General features: G+C 37.0%; 1 protein-coding gene across 1 annotated transcript; it reads right to left on the reverse strand.

Annotated features, from left to right (window-relative positions):
* Bond (elongation of very long chain fatty acid james bond protein) lies at positions 1 to 15,404 on the reverse strand. Its single transcript, XM_078194066.1, has 7 exons — positions 14,684 to 15,404; positions 3,416 to 3,515; positions 2,524 to 2,714; positions 1,684 to 1,773; positions 1,337 to 1,393; positions 1,003 to 1,245; positions 1 to 337 (listed from the first exon to the last, which is right to left on the reverse strand). Exons 2-7 carry the CDS (start codon positions 3,474 to 3,476, stop codon positions 179 to 181), a joined length of 801 nt encoding a protein of 266 aa, XP_078050192.1. The 5' UTR covers positions 3,477 to 3,515; positions 14,684 to 15,404; the 3' UTR covers positions 1 to 178.
* Positions 15,405 to 19,309: the final 3,905 nt, after the last annotated feature.

Consider the following 19,309-nt stretch of genomic DNA (forward strand, 5'->3'; position numbering starts at 1 on the left):
GTAAAATGCAGTTCGTCGCTTAAAATTGGAAATACTGTACACCAGAAAAATTATTTCAGACAAGTCTCGAGTGGAAAGGGTTAATAGGGTTAGATTGTCCATCACACTGTCTTCTTGGTTAGGAGAGTTTGTTGGGCTCGTAGGGTGGGAGGCGCCACATGCGCGCTGGACCACGTGGTTAGACTTCCTTCGGCTTGTAGGTTTTCCTGTAGAAGTCGCTGAACAGGTAGAGGAAGATTATCATGTTCGCCATCATGAAGTACGTGAGCTGCTTCGGTGTCTGGCAGTCCATTACCAGCACTATGAACAGGTAGCTCAGCACCACCGCGAATTGCACCTGGGCAGAGCAAACGTTTCGGTGTAAATGAAATTTAGTATAGACTTACATATATATTTAGAAAAAGAATTTAGAACTATACTAATTCAAAAGTATACTAATTTAGAAGTATAGTGATTCAAAAGTATAATAATTCGTATATGAAGTATAGTGATTCAAAAGTATAGCAACTCTTATATGAAGTACAGTGATTCAAAAGAATAATAATTGATATATGAAGTATAGTGATTCAAAAGTATACTAATTTGTATATGAGGTATAATGAAGTTATAGTAATTGAAAAGTAATGGAAAAGTATATTCATTCAAAAGCATGCTAATTCAAAGGTATACTAATTCGTATATAAGATATAGCGATTGAAGTACAATTATTCAAAATTAGAGCAATTTAAAATTAAAAATTATTTAAAAACTATAGTAATGCAAAAGTATAATAATTCAAGGAAACACTGCTTCCGAAGTATAGCGATTCGAAAGTGTACTAACTGAAAAGTATGCTGATTCAAAGGCGCGAAGTTTTCTGTTGTAGAATGTACGGCACTCGACGCGGCACGGTAGATTGACGAATTAACGAGGAACTACCTAGGTATATTTAAGATACTGTTGTGTGTGTTTCCCGTAGTCTCCTTTTAATTAACGTTAACGTTAATAAAAAGATCGACTCACCAGTTGAAGCCAGGTGATATACTTTTTCCACCACAGGTACTTCTGGTACTGCGGGCCCATCGCAGTCAGCATGTAATAAGTGTACATAACGACGTGTACGAACGAATTCAGTATACCAAGTAGTGCGCACTGCTCGCCGGGAAGCAGCCTTACGTAAATCCAGGATACGACGGCTGTCATCGTGTGATGGTACACGTGGAGGAAAGTGATTTGATTCTGCTTCTTACGGAGCACGAAGAACACCTGCGGACGGGAAGAATAATTTTCACAACCGTACTTGTTTCCCGTTGATTTCATAGAGGAGATCATCTATTATGGAAATTGAGCAACTGACCGTGTCGAGAAGCTCGATCATCTTGGCAAAGTGGTACCACCAGGCGGTCGTTGATAACTATATGGAATAAACTCGTTATTATTTCTGACGAACGTTTGAAATATTAATATATTATTAACAAGATTCTCCTTACGTTGTTATTTACAACTTTCTTTATTTATAAATCGTTGTTGTAACTTTGTATTTAATTGAAAGCAATCTGTCAGTAGCTTCAGAATTATCGTTATTATTCTTTCGCATTTTCGTAATTCTATTTTTAATTGTGATATTGCTGGTATTCATTATTTGTCTTTTATTGTCTTTTTATTAGTTTTATTGTTTGTTATGTTATTAGTGAATTCACTTACCACGTTCTGAAGACCCAAGTCTATCGTTGATTGCTGCGTCTTGCTACACCTCGGCGAAAGGATCATACCTATCATGTTTGAGTCAAATACCTGCAATTAAAATTTTATACGTTGTTTATTGTAAATTTGCATAGTTAGGCGAGTATAGTCGTTGTTGAAAAAATTGCTGTTTCTTTACGTCAAGCACACTTCTTTTCGAAAATTTTATTTCCTCGAGATAAGCATAGTCGTTATTGCAGCAGTTGCTATTTCTGTGTGACGAGTATACTCGTCATTACGAAAATTGTCATTTCGTCGTATCAAATACACTTATTATTTTAGAAAATTCTATTTCTTCAAGACGAATATTCTTTCTATTTTTAAAATTGCCATTTCTTCTCGACGAGTATACTCGTCACCACAAAAATCTCAATTCTCTCACAGCAAGCACTTTTATTATTCCAAAATATTGTCAACATTATATCAAAGTTGCGTGACGAAGCCTCCTTAGGTTCAAATAATGTCACTTCTTCGTGACGTGTATAATCGTCGTCACAAAAATCACAATTCTCTCACAGCAGACACACTTATTATTTCAACAATTGTCAGGATTATATCAAAGTTATATAACGAGACCTCTTTACGTACAAATAATGTCAATATTAATATTCTTCTTCGTGACGAGTATACTCGTCACTCTCAGTCAATAATTGAAACCAAACCACGCTACATTCAACCTACTGTAACTATGCCAGAAAAAATCATACAGCGGTCTGCCTAGGCTCATTTTAAAAAGTGAAATTTGTACTTTTACATCATTGACTCTTAAAATTTGTTAAATTAAAAAGAGCGATTGTTTACTTGCATAACGATGAACAAGCTCAAGACGACTTGGATGGCGTTGTAGGCGATCATAAGATTGGTTAATTGATAAGCCGGTCTCTTCTCCATCATTCGTGGCCCGACCTTCAATACGAACGCCAAATAGCAGCCGACGATGGTTAGCATGGGTCCAGGGGACCCCATAAGCAGCCATGTTGGCACCTTCAACTCTGAGAAATTTAAAATCAACAATTAAATTTCTTTCTATTGTCAGAAGTTATAATTATTTAATTTTACTTAAATTAAGTAAAATCTGTTGCTAAAAGATATCTTATTAATAATAACAAGTTGCAAGAGACAATTATTTATTATGACAAAATGATTGTGCAATAGTAATATTAATATTAATAGTATTGCTGGATATGTACTAGTAATATATTTGTGTTGTATATTAAGTTATATGTATAAATATATACTTGTTGTTGTTAATTAAAATTATAGTCAAAATACTACTTTGATTAAATAATTCTATAATTTATATATTTATTTGCTACAATGTTAATTTTTTGAGAGTACTTATATTTTCATTATTTAATTGCCACATAGATATATTTCAATTAATAAAAAAATACCAGAATGACGACTGGAATGCATATTTTGAGAAGAATTTTTAAACAATTATTAATATATGTTCATATATGTTCGATTTTTTATTTACTTGGTATGGAAGTCTACAGTGTCGTCATAAGGACAGCACAAACTATAGCTGCTATTATCTGCAACTTTGAATTCTATTGATATATTTATTTTGAACTATTTTATTTCGAATTATTTTATCTCGAATTTATTTATTTTATCGAATTATTTGATATTGACGATGCTACCGTGTCGATACGAAATGTTGACATTTAACTCGCTCTCCATCAATTACCTTTGTTGATCTCCTCGATCTCGTCATAGTTGCTGATTATCTGATGAATCATGCTCGTCATTTTGGCAGTCTATTTCGTAGTAGTATTATCGTGCGAGTTCTAAAATTAAAGTAACATTGTTATTAGATTAATACAAATCTAATAATATTATATAAAAAAATATATATGAAGTAAACGTAATTCCAATAAAAATACCAAAATAATAAAAAAAGATAAAAATATTGAGCCGATAAAAAACTAATAAAAATACATAGAAATATAAATGTAGATAATGTTGCGAGCCGAGGGCTAAGACAGTCGTGCATGACCGAGGATTCGTTAATTTGTGGAATTGGGGGTATAAGGATTGAACAATTGCGGACGAGCCGACGTCTGTTTCACCGTCGGGACCCACAATGACGAGAGAGTGTGGACGAGCCGATGTCTGTGTCACCACCGGGACCCACAGGAAGGTTCTCGTAGATGAGCCGACGTCTGTTTCACCGTCGGGGCCTACGAGTCGGAATAAGGAATAAGGAAATTTTAGCCACGTAACTCTTTAATTGGTATACCTCGAGCGGCAAAGGTACACCGTGGTGGATATGATACTAGCAACTGGGAGGAAAGGATGTGAACGATGAATAAACTTGACTCTAAGATTCAATATAAAAATACTAAAGTATATTCTACAAATAACTGAGTCTATTACAAATGTTGAAGTGTTTGAGTGTAACGCGGTACCTAAGTCCGGTATTCTCGGTTTTCACGCACTGAGAAATGCGGGGGTTCGTACAGCCTGACAGTTTTTGACGAGAATGACACGTAGTATATACCCTGCCGACTTTGGTTGCGTAGTGCCCGGTGAGAGAAGAAAACGTGCCCCTTTTATTCCCCGGAATTCGGTGGAATAAGGGGGTCAGGAATGCGTTTACGTGGTTTTTCCTATACCTATGTGATTTTGTCGAAGTCTGATGCGCGGGAAGCCGCGACGCTCGGGGCCTTCTGTTTAAGTATCGGCCGTTCTAATGAGTCGTTGTAGGGGAGATAAGAATTTTCGAGGAATAGAAAGTTTGAAAAATGCACGGTATGAACGGGTTCGTACGTAACAATAATAAGTATAAAATGTGTAAAATATATAAAAATATAAAATGTATATAAAATATATGAAACATATATATTTATGCTAACAAAAATATCATGCTAATGGAGACACCAATATGATGAAAATAGGAAACGTCGAACTAATCAATATATTAAGTTAATCAAAGCATGAAATCAATAAGAAATATAATAAAATATATAAAAACATGCTATTTTATAAAATATGTTAGATATATTAAGCTAATTAGTCGAGACGACTGCTCTTTTCCAAGGTTCTGGGGTAAGTGCCGTGCGGTCCAACACAGTCCTCTTACCAAAAAGCAATTGTGCTTTCCCCACTCCGTGGTCAGATCCTCCAAGAACAGAGTTTCATTCTTTGGCAATGCAACGACGGTTGCTTGCCTTCTCTAAACACATTTTCCATAAACAGTCAATGGCTCGACACTCGACAGCTGGGAGACCCACTGCGGTCATCAGCCGTCGCGTCGCATATTGCCAGGACTGTTTAGTCTCGCTTACCCTCCGGGCCACGCGCATCCTTGAACCCTGCCATAAATCCATCGACGGCCGACCATCGTTCGGTCGTCCCTATCCCCAATTTTCTTAAAAAGATACGTTGCGCTAACACGGCCAATCTGACATGCTTCACGCTCTCGGGAAGCATCCACTTAATTTACGACACTCCAAATAGACTAATCGATCTGTATTTCAATCTATCCAAATCTCTGTTATAACTCATCAGCCAAAGCTGATCGTATTGAATAATCAAACAACTATTCACAACACAATTCGCCATATACAAAATGACCCTCTCCCAATTTTCCATAGATTGTCTCACCATATACAATTCACCCAACAGCATTAATACCTCCAAACATTATACAACAACTTTGTACCACCCCTTCCTACGCCGTTGCGCTTTACGGAGTACGCGGTAATCAAATCCAACAATAACACATTGCCTTATCCTACGTCTCTGCGCTTTACGGAGTCCATGGCAATCAAATCCAACAATAACACATCACCTATCTTACGCCCTTGCGCTTTACGGAGATCGTGATAAACAAATCCAACAGTAACACATCACCTATCCTACGCCCTTGCGCTTTACGGAGTTCGTGATCGTGTCATATTTGTCCTTTACTCACCCGTGAACACTCCACATGTCACCTTCGCCGACGCCACGCGCTTTACGGGGTACGTGATCATGCTTGTGCCACCAACAATAATATGCAATAAGTTGCATCTTTAAACGTCCTAGTAGACAAACACGTCTCGTGACTGCTATAACAATGTACTGAATTACTCAAACAACCGTTTATTTTAAATATCTCTCGTTTTTATTACGATGCTGAATTAGAAAACACACACAGAAAAAAAAATATACTTCCAATACAAGGAATTTTAAACAACAAAGTATCTTAATTAGACACGCTAACACGGCTACTCAATGGACTAAGCCTCTTCATTTCAGACATCAAAGTCTCCTTCCCAATCACCCTTCCATGCTCTTAAACGATCTTTGGGAACCACTTGGGGCCTGCCTGATTTTCCTAGAATTTCGTAACGGTCATTCGTTAAAACCTTCAAAATAGTGAACGGACCTGTATATTTATCATCCAATTTCGCGCGCCTATCATCAGTAGGCTTAACAAATACTGTGTCGCCGTCCTTAAATATAACATTATTCCTGCGAGTTTTGTTAAATCTAAGCTCCTGAGCAGTCGCATTTTCCTCTAATCGTTTTGTTGCCGCAGCTCTATCACGAAGCACATCAACTACCTCATCTGTCGGTGGTAACTCTTCTTCCGCACGCATTACAATACCAGGACCTTGATCTAACCCAAACAACAATCTACTAGGCGTAAATCCGGTTGATTTTTGCACTGTGGTATTTAGGGTAAACATTAGCTTAGCCAATTTGCTCGACCATTCTTTCTTTGTTTCTACAGTAAGGAGATTCGTCACAGTCGCTACATAGCGTTCGGCTTGCCCATTGGCTCGCGGTGCTCCCGTGGCAATAAAATGCACCTCACTGCCGTGTTTTTCTATAAATTGCTTCACTGGTTTGTACGTGAAGTTTGTTCCTCTATCTAAAATTACTAAGCGCGGCGTTCCGAACAACGCGAGTCTTTCTCTGAACACCTGTAATGTCTCCGTGCCACTTAAGGTTTTTAACGGAATCAACTGAATGTATTTTGTAAATGCATCAACAATTATTAAAATATGTTGATAACCTTCTTTATTAATGGTAAATGGGCCAACACAATTGCAATGTATTGTGTCAAACGGTATCGATTTTTTTGGTATTGAATGTGAAAATCCTTGCCGTGGTCCGGTGTGGCACTTGGAAACTATACAAGTGATGCAGTGATCAATATATTTCTTTATGAACGCACGCATCCCTGGATACCAATACTTCTGAGCTACCCGATCATATGTCTTGTCGAAACCAACATGGCAATTTTCGTCGTGATACAGACGCAGCACCGCAAGTCTACTTCCTTTTGGAACAAAACTACGATATATTATTCGTCCGGTGTCTCTCCGCATTTTCCTACACAAAATTCCGTTTCTCATTTCAAAATCCGACGCGATCGTATGATTTCACTGTATTTTGCCTATGATGTCTTGAGTCTCCTCGCCTTTCTTTTGTGCTATTTCTAGCCAGGATCCCTCACAAACAAAATCTACTCTGTGGTCTTTACGTGGGTTTCTGCTCAAGTAATCTACATGTTCTACTTGCTTGCCCTTTCTATATTCTATCTCAAAGGTGTAGTCTTGAAAAAACCCACCATCTAGCAATTCGCAGCACAATATCTCTTTTCGTATTTGTAGCTTTAACAGCGTTGCAATCGGTTGCTATTCTAAAAGCGATTCCCAGAAGATAAACGCGAAAATGTTTCAGGGCATTAACGATCGCCAACGTCTCCAGCTCGTAGGAGTGATAACGCGATTCTTCGTGCATTACAAAGCCCGAACGGCATTCTAAGAAATTCGTAGTGACCGTCGGCTGTCACGAACGCTGTTTTTTCCATCGAATCTTCCGCAATTGGAATTTGGTAAAATCGCGACGTCATATCTAATGTTATAAAATATTTTACTTTTCCTAAACGGTCTAATTGATCTTCAATTAAAGGTAACGGAAATGTGTCCCTCACCGTGAGTCTATTCAAAGCCCGAAAATCCACACACATGCGATCCTCGCCATTAATTTTTTTCACCAAGATAATGGGACTCGCATAAGGCGACGTGCTTTCCCGAATAATATCATTTTGCATTAATTCTGCTATAATCTCGCGAACTTTTTCTCTCTCCATTATCGAAAGTCTATATGGTTGATAACTCACCACACGGTCTTCCTTGGTGACAATTCGCAACTCTCCCGTACTTACGCTTCGAACCTTGCTGCCAGACGCTATCATGCGTCGATATCGATTTAAAACTTCCATCAGGGCCTCGCGTGTTGTCCATCTTCCTTGTCCGTTGAAACACGCTGGCTGGAGCCTCGTCGTACCGTCGGTGTCGGTGATAATTTGTATTCCGCTGCTTGCGAGGACGTTTTTACCCACGATTAAGTCAAACGGAATAGCATCCTCCGGAACAACAAATAAATCCAATTCGACTGCTAATCCCTCTGTTTGAATAACAGCCGTGGTACTCCCGATCGTCGTAGTAGCGGAACTGGATAACCCTCGTATCGTGGTGGCATAAGGGTTTATTTTACAATTGGCCTGTTTGGCGACCTTTTCCCTGATCAACGAACAGGTTGCACCACTGTCTATCAAACTTTCCTTTATTAGGGTGTCGTGCAAAAGAATAGGTGTTAGTTTATGGTCTGTAGAACAGATATTTGTTTGGTTACTGATAATTCTGGTGTTTTCCTTCTGCCAGGTCAAATTTTCTGTTGGCGCCGCTATCTTCTCGTGCTTTGCGCTGCTTAATCCAGCAACTATCTTCTGCGTGACCCCTTTTCGAACAGAACGTGCAGGTAACCACGCGTCTTTCTGGGCTACGCTTCGGTGATCTGCGTCTTTCCGGGCTACGATTCCTGTCTAACCGTGGTCGTTTCGGACAATACTTTGTTGTGTGCCCCACGTTGTCACAGGTGTAACATCTTTTATTCCGGTACGTCGGCCCTTTTTCGTCCCGCGTTTCACGTGCTTCTCGACCCTCTACTTTAATAGCTTTCGGCTTGGTAAATTGGGCTATCCCTATCGACAATTCTGCGGTAGTTTGGTAGCGCGCGTTCATCATTGACTGTCGCACAGTCGGGCCCGTCACATGCCCAATTACCAAGCTGATCAATTCGGATTGTTTAAATTCTATTTGAGTTTCACTGCAGTACTTTAATTTTTTTCGCGCGTATTGCGAATACGAATCGGCACAATCACTCGTATAGTTCACAGCACGTGACAGTCTATCGCACAATCTGTCCTCAGAAACAAAAAATGAACACAGGTCTTCACGAGACTGGTCCCACGTCCTAGGATTACCTTCCCATGTTTTAAAATTACCTTCCCATATTATAAAAATAAAAAATATCAAACTAATTAAAGTATCAAAAAAATAAAAATATAAACCTAATTAAATCATGATACTATAATGAAACTACGAAGTTAACTAAACTATCAGGTCAATAAAAATATCGAAAACATCGAAACAATGCACAGAAATCGTACAATTACTATCAATTATTAAGAATTTGTTCACTTGCAAAAATCACTGCTAAATTGTTGCAAAAATAACAGGAACAATTTTTATAAATATTAATACGACTCGCCTAGTGAATTATTGTTACTATTATCATTATCATTCGACCGAATGTGACAATGTTACCATTGTGCCTGATCGAAATGCGTACAGAATGACGCAACATCATAATTATCGATGTAGTTTATTAACGAATGATTCGAATTTGTGGAAAAATTTCTACTGACGCGCTTCGTCGATAGTTTATTGTTGGAACCGGTGATCCTCCCCACGATTGTATAAACTTTACAAGTATACTCAGATGATTCATTACGCTTCCTTGCACGTGACTATAATACACACGATTACGTAGATTAATGTTCCGGTTGATCGACACACATGTGTTTCAGCTCACGTGAGAACGTCGATTGTATAGCATCGCGGCAAAGTTTAAGAAAAATTATTCGTAGGATCATTATTTATATGCTACGTATGTGCTACGACTATTAGGACCGTCCGCAATTGGTTTATAAAATATAGAGCTGACAAGGTACTTCTGGGTTGTAGATATTTCAAGGTTTTAGGTTATGTCTAGGTTCGAGGTGATGCCAAGCTTTTAGGTACTTTGAGGTCTCAGATACTTCTAGGTTAGGACCGTCCGCAATTGGTTTAAACAATTTAGAGCTGGCAATTTCGAGTTGAAAGAAGAAGACTGCAGCGGCCGCCCAGCAATTACGGATAAGCACATTATCAAGACTGTGCAAAGGGAGGTCGAAGTTTTAGGATGACTGAAGTAAGATAGAAATAGAAGTTTTTAGATGGAGAGATCGAGGAGGAGGTACATAATCATTTAATCAAGATGGGATAAGCGAATCGATATGAAGTTTGAGTTCCACACCTATTCACGGAGACCGGTCTTATGAACCGCGACTCTACGTGCGATTTGCTTCTTCAGCGACATGTAAGGGATAGTTTCTTAACCCTTTGACTACTGTTGGCGCCTATTGGCGTCCGACACACGTTGGCTTCCCGGCACTGTAGGCGCCAATAGGCGTCAAGATAAAATTTCGCCCCCGTTTATTGTTAAATTCGATTAATTATATATTGCGTAATATTTATGTTATATGTTGCAAAAAAGTTTAAAATTATTATTCACTTCAAGTAATATTGGTTTAATGTAATAGAATTCGATATTTTGAATATTTTAATATACTTCCTTAGAAAATGCATGTCTAACGAAAAACAACCAAATGCCAAAATCTGCCGTAGTCAAAGGGTCAAAGAGGCTTGTCGCTGGAAACGAAACTTGGATTTTACACCAAAATGTGCATCGAAAACGCACTTGGTCCAAGGAAAATACACCTTCAACTGTTGCGAAGCCTGGACTTCATCCGAAGAAGGTTCTTTTGTGCATATGGTGGGACTGGAAAGGTGTAGTGTACTACGAGCTCCTTCGTCAAGGTGATACGATCAATGCTGACAAATATTGCAAACAACTGGATCAATTAAGAAGCCGCCATAGCAGAAAAACGGCCAGAATTGGCGAACCGACGGAGCGTTTGTTTTCCATCGTGACAACGCAAGAACGCATGTTGCGTTGGCCGTAATGCAAAAATTATTACAGTTTGATTGGGACGTTCTACCTCACCCTCCTAGCTCCCCAGACCTTGCTCCATCCGATCATCACTTGTTCCTCTCCATAAAAAATTCTCTCCGTGGTAAATCTTTCAAATCCATAAGCGAAATGAAAACGCACCTAGATGAATATTTTGTAAATAATCTTGAACAATTTTGGAAAGAGGGCATAATGAGGCTTCCTGAGAGATGGAAGAAGGTTATAGAACAGAACGGTTCATATATAACCTAATAAATCCACTTTAAACAACAAATATCGTGTATACATTTCGCATAAAAAAAAGAGAAGAAACTTAAGTGACACCCTAATATATTTACTTAAACATCCGGTATTTCGTATGCACCAACCTAATGAATAAAATAAACATAGAAGGTACGATTGAAAGCGTTCCGAACGATTGTTCCGTTGACGAACGTCAAACATGACGTAGAAAACTTTCCCACGTTCGTCGGACTCGTTCCGACAAATGGAGAACCGCGTTCCAACGTGTAGGGAATGCATTGCGTGTGAACCGTATGAACCAGGCGGAAGAACAGAAGAAACGTCAGCGACGTGTCAACGCGGAAATATTAACCACTTCGGTACGGCGCGCATCGGCCACGAAATTGTGCCCACAGCCGGCACTCACCATTCGCATGCTACTTCGTGCATCGACAGTGAATCCGTTTTGCTCTTTTACAGATCTTTGACGAGAAAAGCTTATTTATGTGTATTTCTGGACGTAAACACTGCAATTGTAGAGATAAGGCAAAAGTTCTTGGCCGTCGACTATAGTCGACACTCGGCTGTGCGTGTTCATCTGTGGCCGTCGACTATAGTCGACGCTCGTACCGAAGTGGTTAATCGGGAACAGGTCGCGCGACAGTGAACCGAGGACGATTGCAATTTTTGTCCTTGATCGACGGGACGACCATCGACAGCGCAGTTTTCAAATCGTCACTAAGAACGTCACTCAAACGTTGCCGGCCGGCGGAAGGGTCAATATTAACCCGACCGTAAATAACACTTCTGTTCGTCGATCGTCGATCGATAAAATGTCGCATCGCGCACTGAGAGGTAATTTAAATGTTATACCGACGAGTAAATTGTTTATAAATCTAAGAAAAATTATCAAGTATATTCTTTATTAATTGGGAAAGATGATTCGATGGCGGCCGGGTCAATATTAACCCGGCCGTAAATAATATTTCATTCGTCGATCGTCGATTGATAAAATGTCGCGTCCGGCGGCGATAAATAATATAAATGTTATATCGACGAATATTGTCAAGTATGGTCTTCTTTAATTGGAAAAGATGACAGGAATAAGTAAATAACATTTCATTTGTTGATCGTCGATCGATAAAATATTGCATCCGGCGACTGGTAATTTAAATGTTATACCAATGAATAATGATGAGTAAATTGTTTACAAATGAAGGAGGACTCGTCGACGAGTATGTTCTATCGTTTTTTAAATTAAAAGCGATGACAGAAATGTTTCGATCGATGATATGTTTAGTCATTTTGTGGAGATTTTAAGGTTATGGTGGAAGGAGGAAGGCGAGGTCCTTCGAATGATATTGAGAGAATAATTGAATAAAGTTTATAGATTATTAACAATTTGTTAGCACGAGATCTCCGTAATTTGTCGAACCTCTTGTGCACTTTAAATAAATATTCGATAAATTGTTAGCAAATATTTAATAAAACATCGATAGCCAAATGACAAAAATTCGTGGTTTTCATAATTAAAGATAATAATTGATTGTCGCTCTTTTAATTTGAAATAAATTGAATTATCTCTATTTGATGAAAATTATAATTCAATTCATTTAAAATTCCAGTAAAGAATTAATTTCAGGTTTAGCGTCGCATGGTAGTCGATATTTAAGCATGGTAATTGGTTTTATTGAAATTTTAATCACTTAACCCTTTGCACTCGAGTGATTTAATATGTATAGAATGAACTATAAAAAATGGAAATAAAACTAGAAGCCAGGAAAATTATTGGAGATTTGCAATTCAAACGGCTTCGAGTGGAAAGAGTTAATTATACGGATATTGTGTAACTTCCTTAAGAGAAATTAAAAAATTAACAAATTTCTAAATAAGAACAAAGTTTTATATCATTTTCCAAAATTTCTCTGAACAATATATATGATTTTTAACGAGTTACGTTGTCTTTTATATAGACTACTTTATATAGATCGTAGCATTTCTATAGTTAGTGTCAAAGAATGCCGCCATTTTGTGCAATGGAGATGCAACAAATTAAAGGATGGGATATGTGATAAATAATGCATGTGATTGAATAATTGTTGCGAGTGGTGTAAAGGGTTATACGGGGTGCTTTTCATTATAAAGTTCTTGTAATCCGTGATAATAACTTTTTGTTATTAACAATATGAAAAAAAAATTGATAAACGAACTAATAATTTGGTTCGAAGAAGCACGTGTTATAGTAAAATTAATTTTTTTTCGAAATTTCGAAAAATAATATATTACTAATGTGTTAATAATATATTAATAATATACGAATAATGTATTAGTAATATATTAATAATATATTGACATGGAAAGTATATTAATATCGTATTAATAATATATGACTAATACATTAATAATATATCAATAATGTACCAATTATAATAATAATTTTTTTGTTTTTAAACAGTGACAAATGAAGTCGAGACGAGCGCAATGATTTTTAATAATGAGACTTCCGTGAGAACTTCGAGTATAAATAAACATTAAGATAAATAACAAAACAGTAGAAAAATATGGAAAATTATTGTAATAATTTCAGGAAGTAGAATTGGATCGATCAAGGTTATGTAAAGGTTAATTGTTAAATTTTTAAGGAAATTATTAATGGTACAAGAGCAATGTTAATCTCTTTCTGTATCATAGTTACTGGTCAATATTTATAAAAACATAACGAGCAAGGCAATTTAAAGAATTATGGATCGATAAAAACATTTTAAACCAAGTGAATCATTGACAAAATCACCAAGTATAATAAATGCAATCTCTTTGTAGAATCTCTTTGTAGAAGTAATTTTCTTGATTAATTATCTAATTTTGGACTTTATAAAATATCGTTAAAAAAGAAAAAAACCACTAAGCACATAATATAAATTTCTAATTTATTTAATAAATCAATTCAACTTTCACTGTATTGCAAATAAACAAATTGAAACACTGATATTCCTTTCATCTATATGAACATTAATAAATAATAAAACATAAAAAACCGTCATAACAATATATTCAACCACAATATTAAAATAATTAAATAATTCAAATACACTTAACAACCTCTAACCGAACAAATGTGAAATTAAACAATTAAAAAAACCAAATATCCGTCACTGAACACTAAAAACCAAAAACTGTCCTGCGAATTTGTATTAAAAAAGCGAAATCACTATAATATTTTTCTTTTATTATTTTACTGGAATCTTTGCACTAATAATTTCTTTGAAAAATGGGAAAATTCTAAGAATATTATAAAAATCGTCTAACACAAAAACCCCCTTCAAGCCGATTTTTAAACGATAACAACGAATTTAATACGAAAAGCACGTGAATAACCCTTTAATCAAACAAACGAAAAAATTAATGAATTATAAAAGCAACATTTCCCTCACTGAGCACTGAAAACCATAAACTGACGTATCTTCCAAAAATCGAGATTAGTGTAATATCTAAAAATTTCCTCGAAAAATATAACAATTTGAAGGATATTATAAAAGAAGCCCGCTTTAATGAGATTGTTGATTATCGTCGTCGATGACAACGAATTTAATACGAGAAGCACGTGAACCGTAACCGCGTATTAAACGTCTCGCATTAAACGCGTTCAATTCGAGCTCACCTTGTTTCCGGCGAGTGTCCGTTTAGCGGCGAGCGTGAGTGCGTGTTCTGGCCAGGTCGGCGATGGTTGTCCGGTTCGCCGTTATCCAGGAGAGCCCGGCCGGAGTGGTGAAGGTGCAACAGCTAACCAAAAACTGAACATCCAGCGTTGAAAGTCGCGGCCAAGAGGACCAAAACCCCGATGATGGGCACCGCGTGCCCGACCCCCCACCACCGTCTATTTACCACCGCGGCATAGCTCATTAAATCATCGTTTCCGCCAGTCTATCGGGGGGCAAACCGGCCGGACAGAGGAAGGGACGAAAAATGCAGAACTGTGTTGCGGAACGATCTACGGTCTCAAGGTCGCGGCGGCGACAGCTTTTACGCGCGGAGATTCACCTGGCACCGTGATACGCGCAAGCGATTTTCACCACGGATGCCGCGAACAATGGACCGGAACTTTTCGACTGGGAGCACTTGATAAGGTCTGGAGGGGATTTTTGGGTCCGATTTGGGCCCTGATGTTTGCTTGAATCCTTTGATTGGGTCCTTTGATTTAGTACAGTCACTTCGTTTTAGAATAGTTTGGTATTTCGATTGTCGACTCGTCGAGGGATTTTATCTTGTTGGATTTTTGGGCCTTAGGCCCTTAACTTTATTAATAATATTCTTAGACTTTTTACTAGTCCAGTAAGTTTGTTTATCGATAGTTTGGGACTTTCGACTTTCGACTTCTTGGGTACTTTATTTTATTGGATTTTTGGGCCTTAGACTCTTGATTCTATATTGGGTCCTAGGATTTTTGATATAGTCGACTCACTTCGTTCTTTGACACTTTCAGTTTTTCATCAATAGATCAATTCCCTGAGGTCTTGATCTTTCTAGATCTTAGGGCCTTACACACCTTTTATTGAACCGGGCCCTTTCAGTTATTATTAATTGCGTCCTTTCGCTTTTCGTTTTCGATTTTTTTGTTCCTTAAATTCTTGACCTTTCGACACTTTTAATCGCTCCTTTCTTTTTTGGACTTTTGGACCTTGGTTTTTTGGATCATTAGGCCCAATTATTTTTAAGACATATTTTTCATTTCCGGACCCCTAGATTTTATAATTCCTCCATTGTATCCTTGGCTCGTTGAATCATAACTTCGTCGAGGTTCTTGAATCCTTGGTTTCGTGAATCCTTAAATTTTTGGGTCCTCAGGCCCTTGGTTTTTTGGGTTCTTAGATTCCTTGGTTTTCGAGTCCTTAATCATTTCAATCCTTGTGTCACTGGGTTTTTATCCAGTCTTTGTGTCCCTACTTCCTTCAGTCTTTGGGTCCTCAGGCCCTTTAATTTCTTGAATACTAGAATCCTGTTGTTATTGGGCCCCTTGGGCCTTTAACTTTTTCTGTCCTTAGTTCCTTTGATTTGCTTCCCTTCGAGTCATCGATCTCTTCTATTATCCATGTCCTTCACCAATTTTTAGAATTAAAATTTAAATTTGCCATCGAATCTTCAGGCCCAAACTCCCCAAGATTTTTTGGTTCTCCAGTCGTTCAATTCTAGGGCCCAAAAATTCCTCACAATTCCCAGTTCCCCAACTACTACTACTCCATGATATCTCAATCCTCAAATCCCTAATTCCTTCAAACTTTGGGCCCTATATAGGGCCCTTTGGGCCTGAGACACCTTCTGTCCTTAATCCCCTACTTTCTCTAGATCCTAAGTAGACCCCTAACACCTCATACTTCTATCCCCAACTTCCTTCAATTTTTGGGCCCTTTTTAGGGCCTCAAATTCCTCCTCTAATTTATTCCTCTTTTTATCCTCGTATCTTTCAGTCCTCTGACTTCTTCCCCCCTCAATTCCTTCAGTCAAAAATATCCTTGAATTTCCTCAGTCCCAAATCGTCGCGCCCTAAGTCCCCTAATCTCTTTTTAAGTCCCAAAGTCGGGCCCCGTCGCACAGAAAACGCGAGCAGCCGCGCAGCAAGTCGACGCAACTCTGCGTAACCCGGCGTTTCCTCAGCGACGCGGCAGCGAGACGGCGAGCCCCGAAGTGGACCACCGGATGAAAGTCTAGGAGTCCAGTTATCGGGGCATCGGCGCGGGGCCAGCCGCCAGGAATCGACGAGTTGCTCGTTTTGCATGCGAACCGGAAAGGCATGCCCAACCAGAATGTCGTCGCGTCGCCGATGATCCAGGTCGGCGCGATCCAGCGCACAGTAAATCGATCTTACAACAACCGGGAACGAAAGTCGAATGATTCTGAATCAATTAGATCAATTTATATATTATTTTATATAAAAATATGGTTGTATATTATTTATATAAAAATAATGACACCTTGGCATAACCTATATATTATTTTTATATAAATATATAAATATATAATATAAGTAAAGGTATATCTATAACCACATAATCGTTAACATAATTTAAAATATACTATATACTGTTTTAAGTAAAAATATACCTATATATTATTTATATAAAAATAATGACACCTTGACATAATCTATATATTATTTCTATATAAATATATAATATAAATAAAGGTATATCTATAACTACATAGTCGTTAACATAATTTAAAATATACTATATACTGTTTTAAGTAAAAATATACCTATATATTATTTTGATATAATTATTTATATATAAATAATGTATAGGTATATTTTTATATAAAATAATATAAAGTATATTTTAAATTATATTAATGATTATGTAATTATAAATTCTATTTGATAATGTTATAAATGAATCAATTTCTATATAAATAATATACAGTTATTATATCAATAAATTGTTAAAGAGACTACAAAAATTAATTGATTTTGGTATAAATAAATATACGGTTATGAATTATATTAACGAGTATATATAGTTATAGATTATAATTGACAAAGTTATAGATAACTCTATTTCTATATAAAAAATATACAGTTATAAATTATATTAATAATTACATAGTTATAAATTATCATTGTTAATACAATTTATAACTGTATGTTATTTATATAGAAATCGATTCATCTGGAACTGTACCAATTACATAATAATTAATAAAATTATATCAATAAATTTTTAAAGGACACGCACAGACGAATCAATTTGTAAATAAATAATATAAAGTTACGTTAAAAAAAAGATTGTAACAATTGTTTTCTATTGTTGGATAAATAGATCATTTATTCGGAATTGCGATTTGCCAGAGATTGTGCAATGAAAAATTGTTGTCCCAAATATATTTTATTATAAATTAGTAGCAACTTATATTAAATTTACATATATTTATATTTATTGTTTTATGTATTATTTTAGAGCTTGTATTAAAATCGCTATATAATGTATTTATATTACATAACAGATTCTTATTATTATTTTATTATCATTCGAAACTATATAATATTATAAATATATTATTATTATATATATAACGTTATAATATATTGTATTATATATTATGTGAATAGATAGATAGAGCGATATTCAATGCATATAATATTACAAACAAATATTATTATCTTAAAAATATATATTACATAAATATATTCAACTCGACACCATAAACAATTAAATATTTCACGACTTTCTCTATAGTTCGAATCACCATGCACCAAAACGAAGCAATTCTTGGCAAACCAATCAACCCCCCACTCTTAATGTAGAGTAACAAAATTGGATCGCCGTGGCGTACGCCAATAGCATCCGTAACAGCGTGACACGTGACGCGTTGCAACATCGGCGATCGTCGCTCGAGGAAAACGTCCTCTTTGTCGCGGCGACGAAAATGTTTGTCGTCAGTGCAGCGGACGCCGCGGCGCTTATTTGCAGAAGCACCAGCTCGGCATGTTTGACCGGAATAAAGGCCCCGTTAAACCCGTGGGGTCAAACAATGACGACATATACACACACCTGCGGGGCCCCCGCGGCGCCGAAAGAAGAAACGCGGCACTCTCGATCCGTGTCCACCGCGCGCAGAATCCGTGAGACGAACACTGACTCGCGCGCGATGACTACGACTATTCTATATAATTAAATATGCTGATTATCGGAGCCGAGGCAATTCAGATCGAATGGACGCAGAAATGGCAAATTGTTGCATTGCTTGCACGGCGTGACGTCGCCTAGGGAAATTGTTCGTGGAACAACGACGGGTCGATGAGGTCGACACTTTTTACGCGAGCCTGGCGAAAATTATGTCACGATTTATGTAAAGCGTTTCTTTGGTGCCGGTGTCTTTGAATTGCTGTTTAATATTTTATTATTAGTGTGTCTCGTAAATATTTTTTAACTTTTTCTGGTGATCAATGCAAACTTATTCATCGATTACTTAATGTAATGACATTATAATTGGGGTAACGTGTATTAGAGTACATCATAAATTTTTCTTCCCTCTTTTTATGCGATATCAATAAACGATATCAGTTGTTTAAGGTTGATTTGTTGCGTTATATATGAACTGTTCTACTGGCAAAGTTTAGATAAAAAATCAGCAGAAGCAGCAAAATTAGCCAAAAATGACAAAATCGACCAAAAATCAGCAATGTTAGTATCTCCTCTCATCTCTCAGGAAGCCTCATTACGGCCTCTATCCAAAACAGTTCAGACCTACTTTGAAATTATTCAATCAGCTGCGTTTTTACTGTGTTTTCAAA

The sequence above is a fragment of the Augochlora pura genome, chromosome 11, assembly GCF_028453695.1.
Source record: "Augochlora pura isolate Apur16 chromosome 11, APUR_v2.2.1, whole genome shotgun sequence".
Lineage (NCBI taxonomy): Eukaryota > Metazoa > Arthropoda > Insecta > Hymenoptera > Halictidae > Augochlora > Augochlora pura.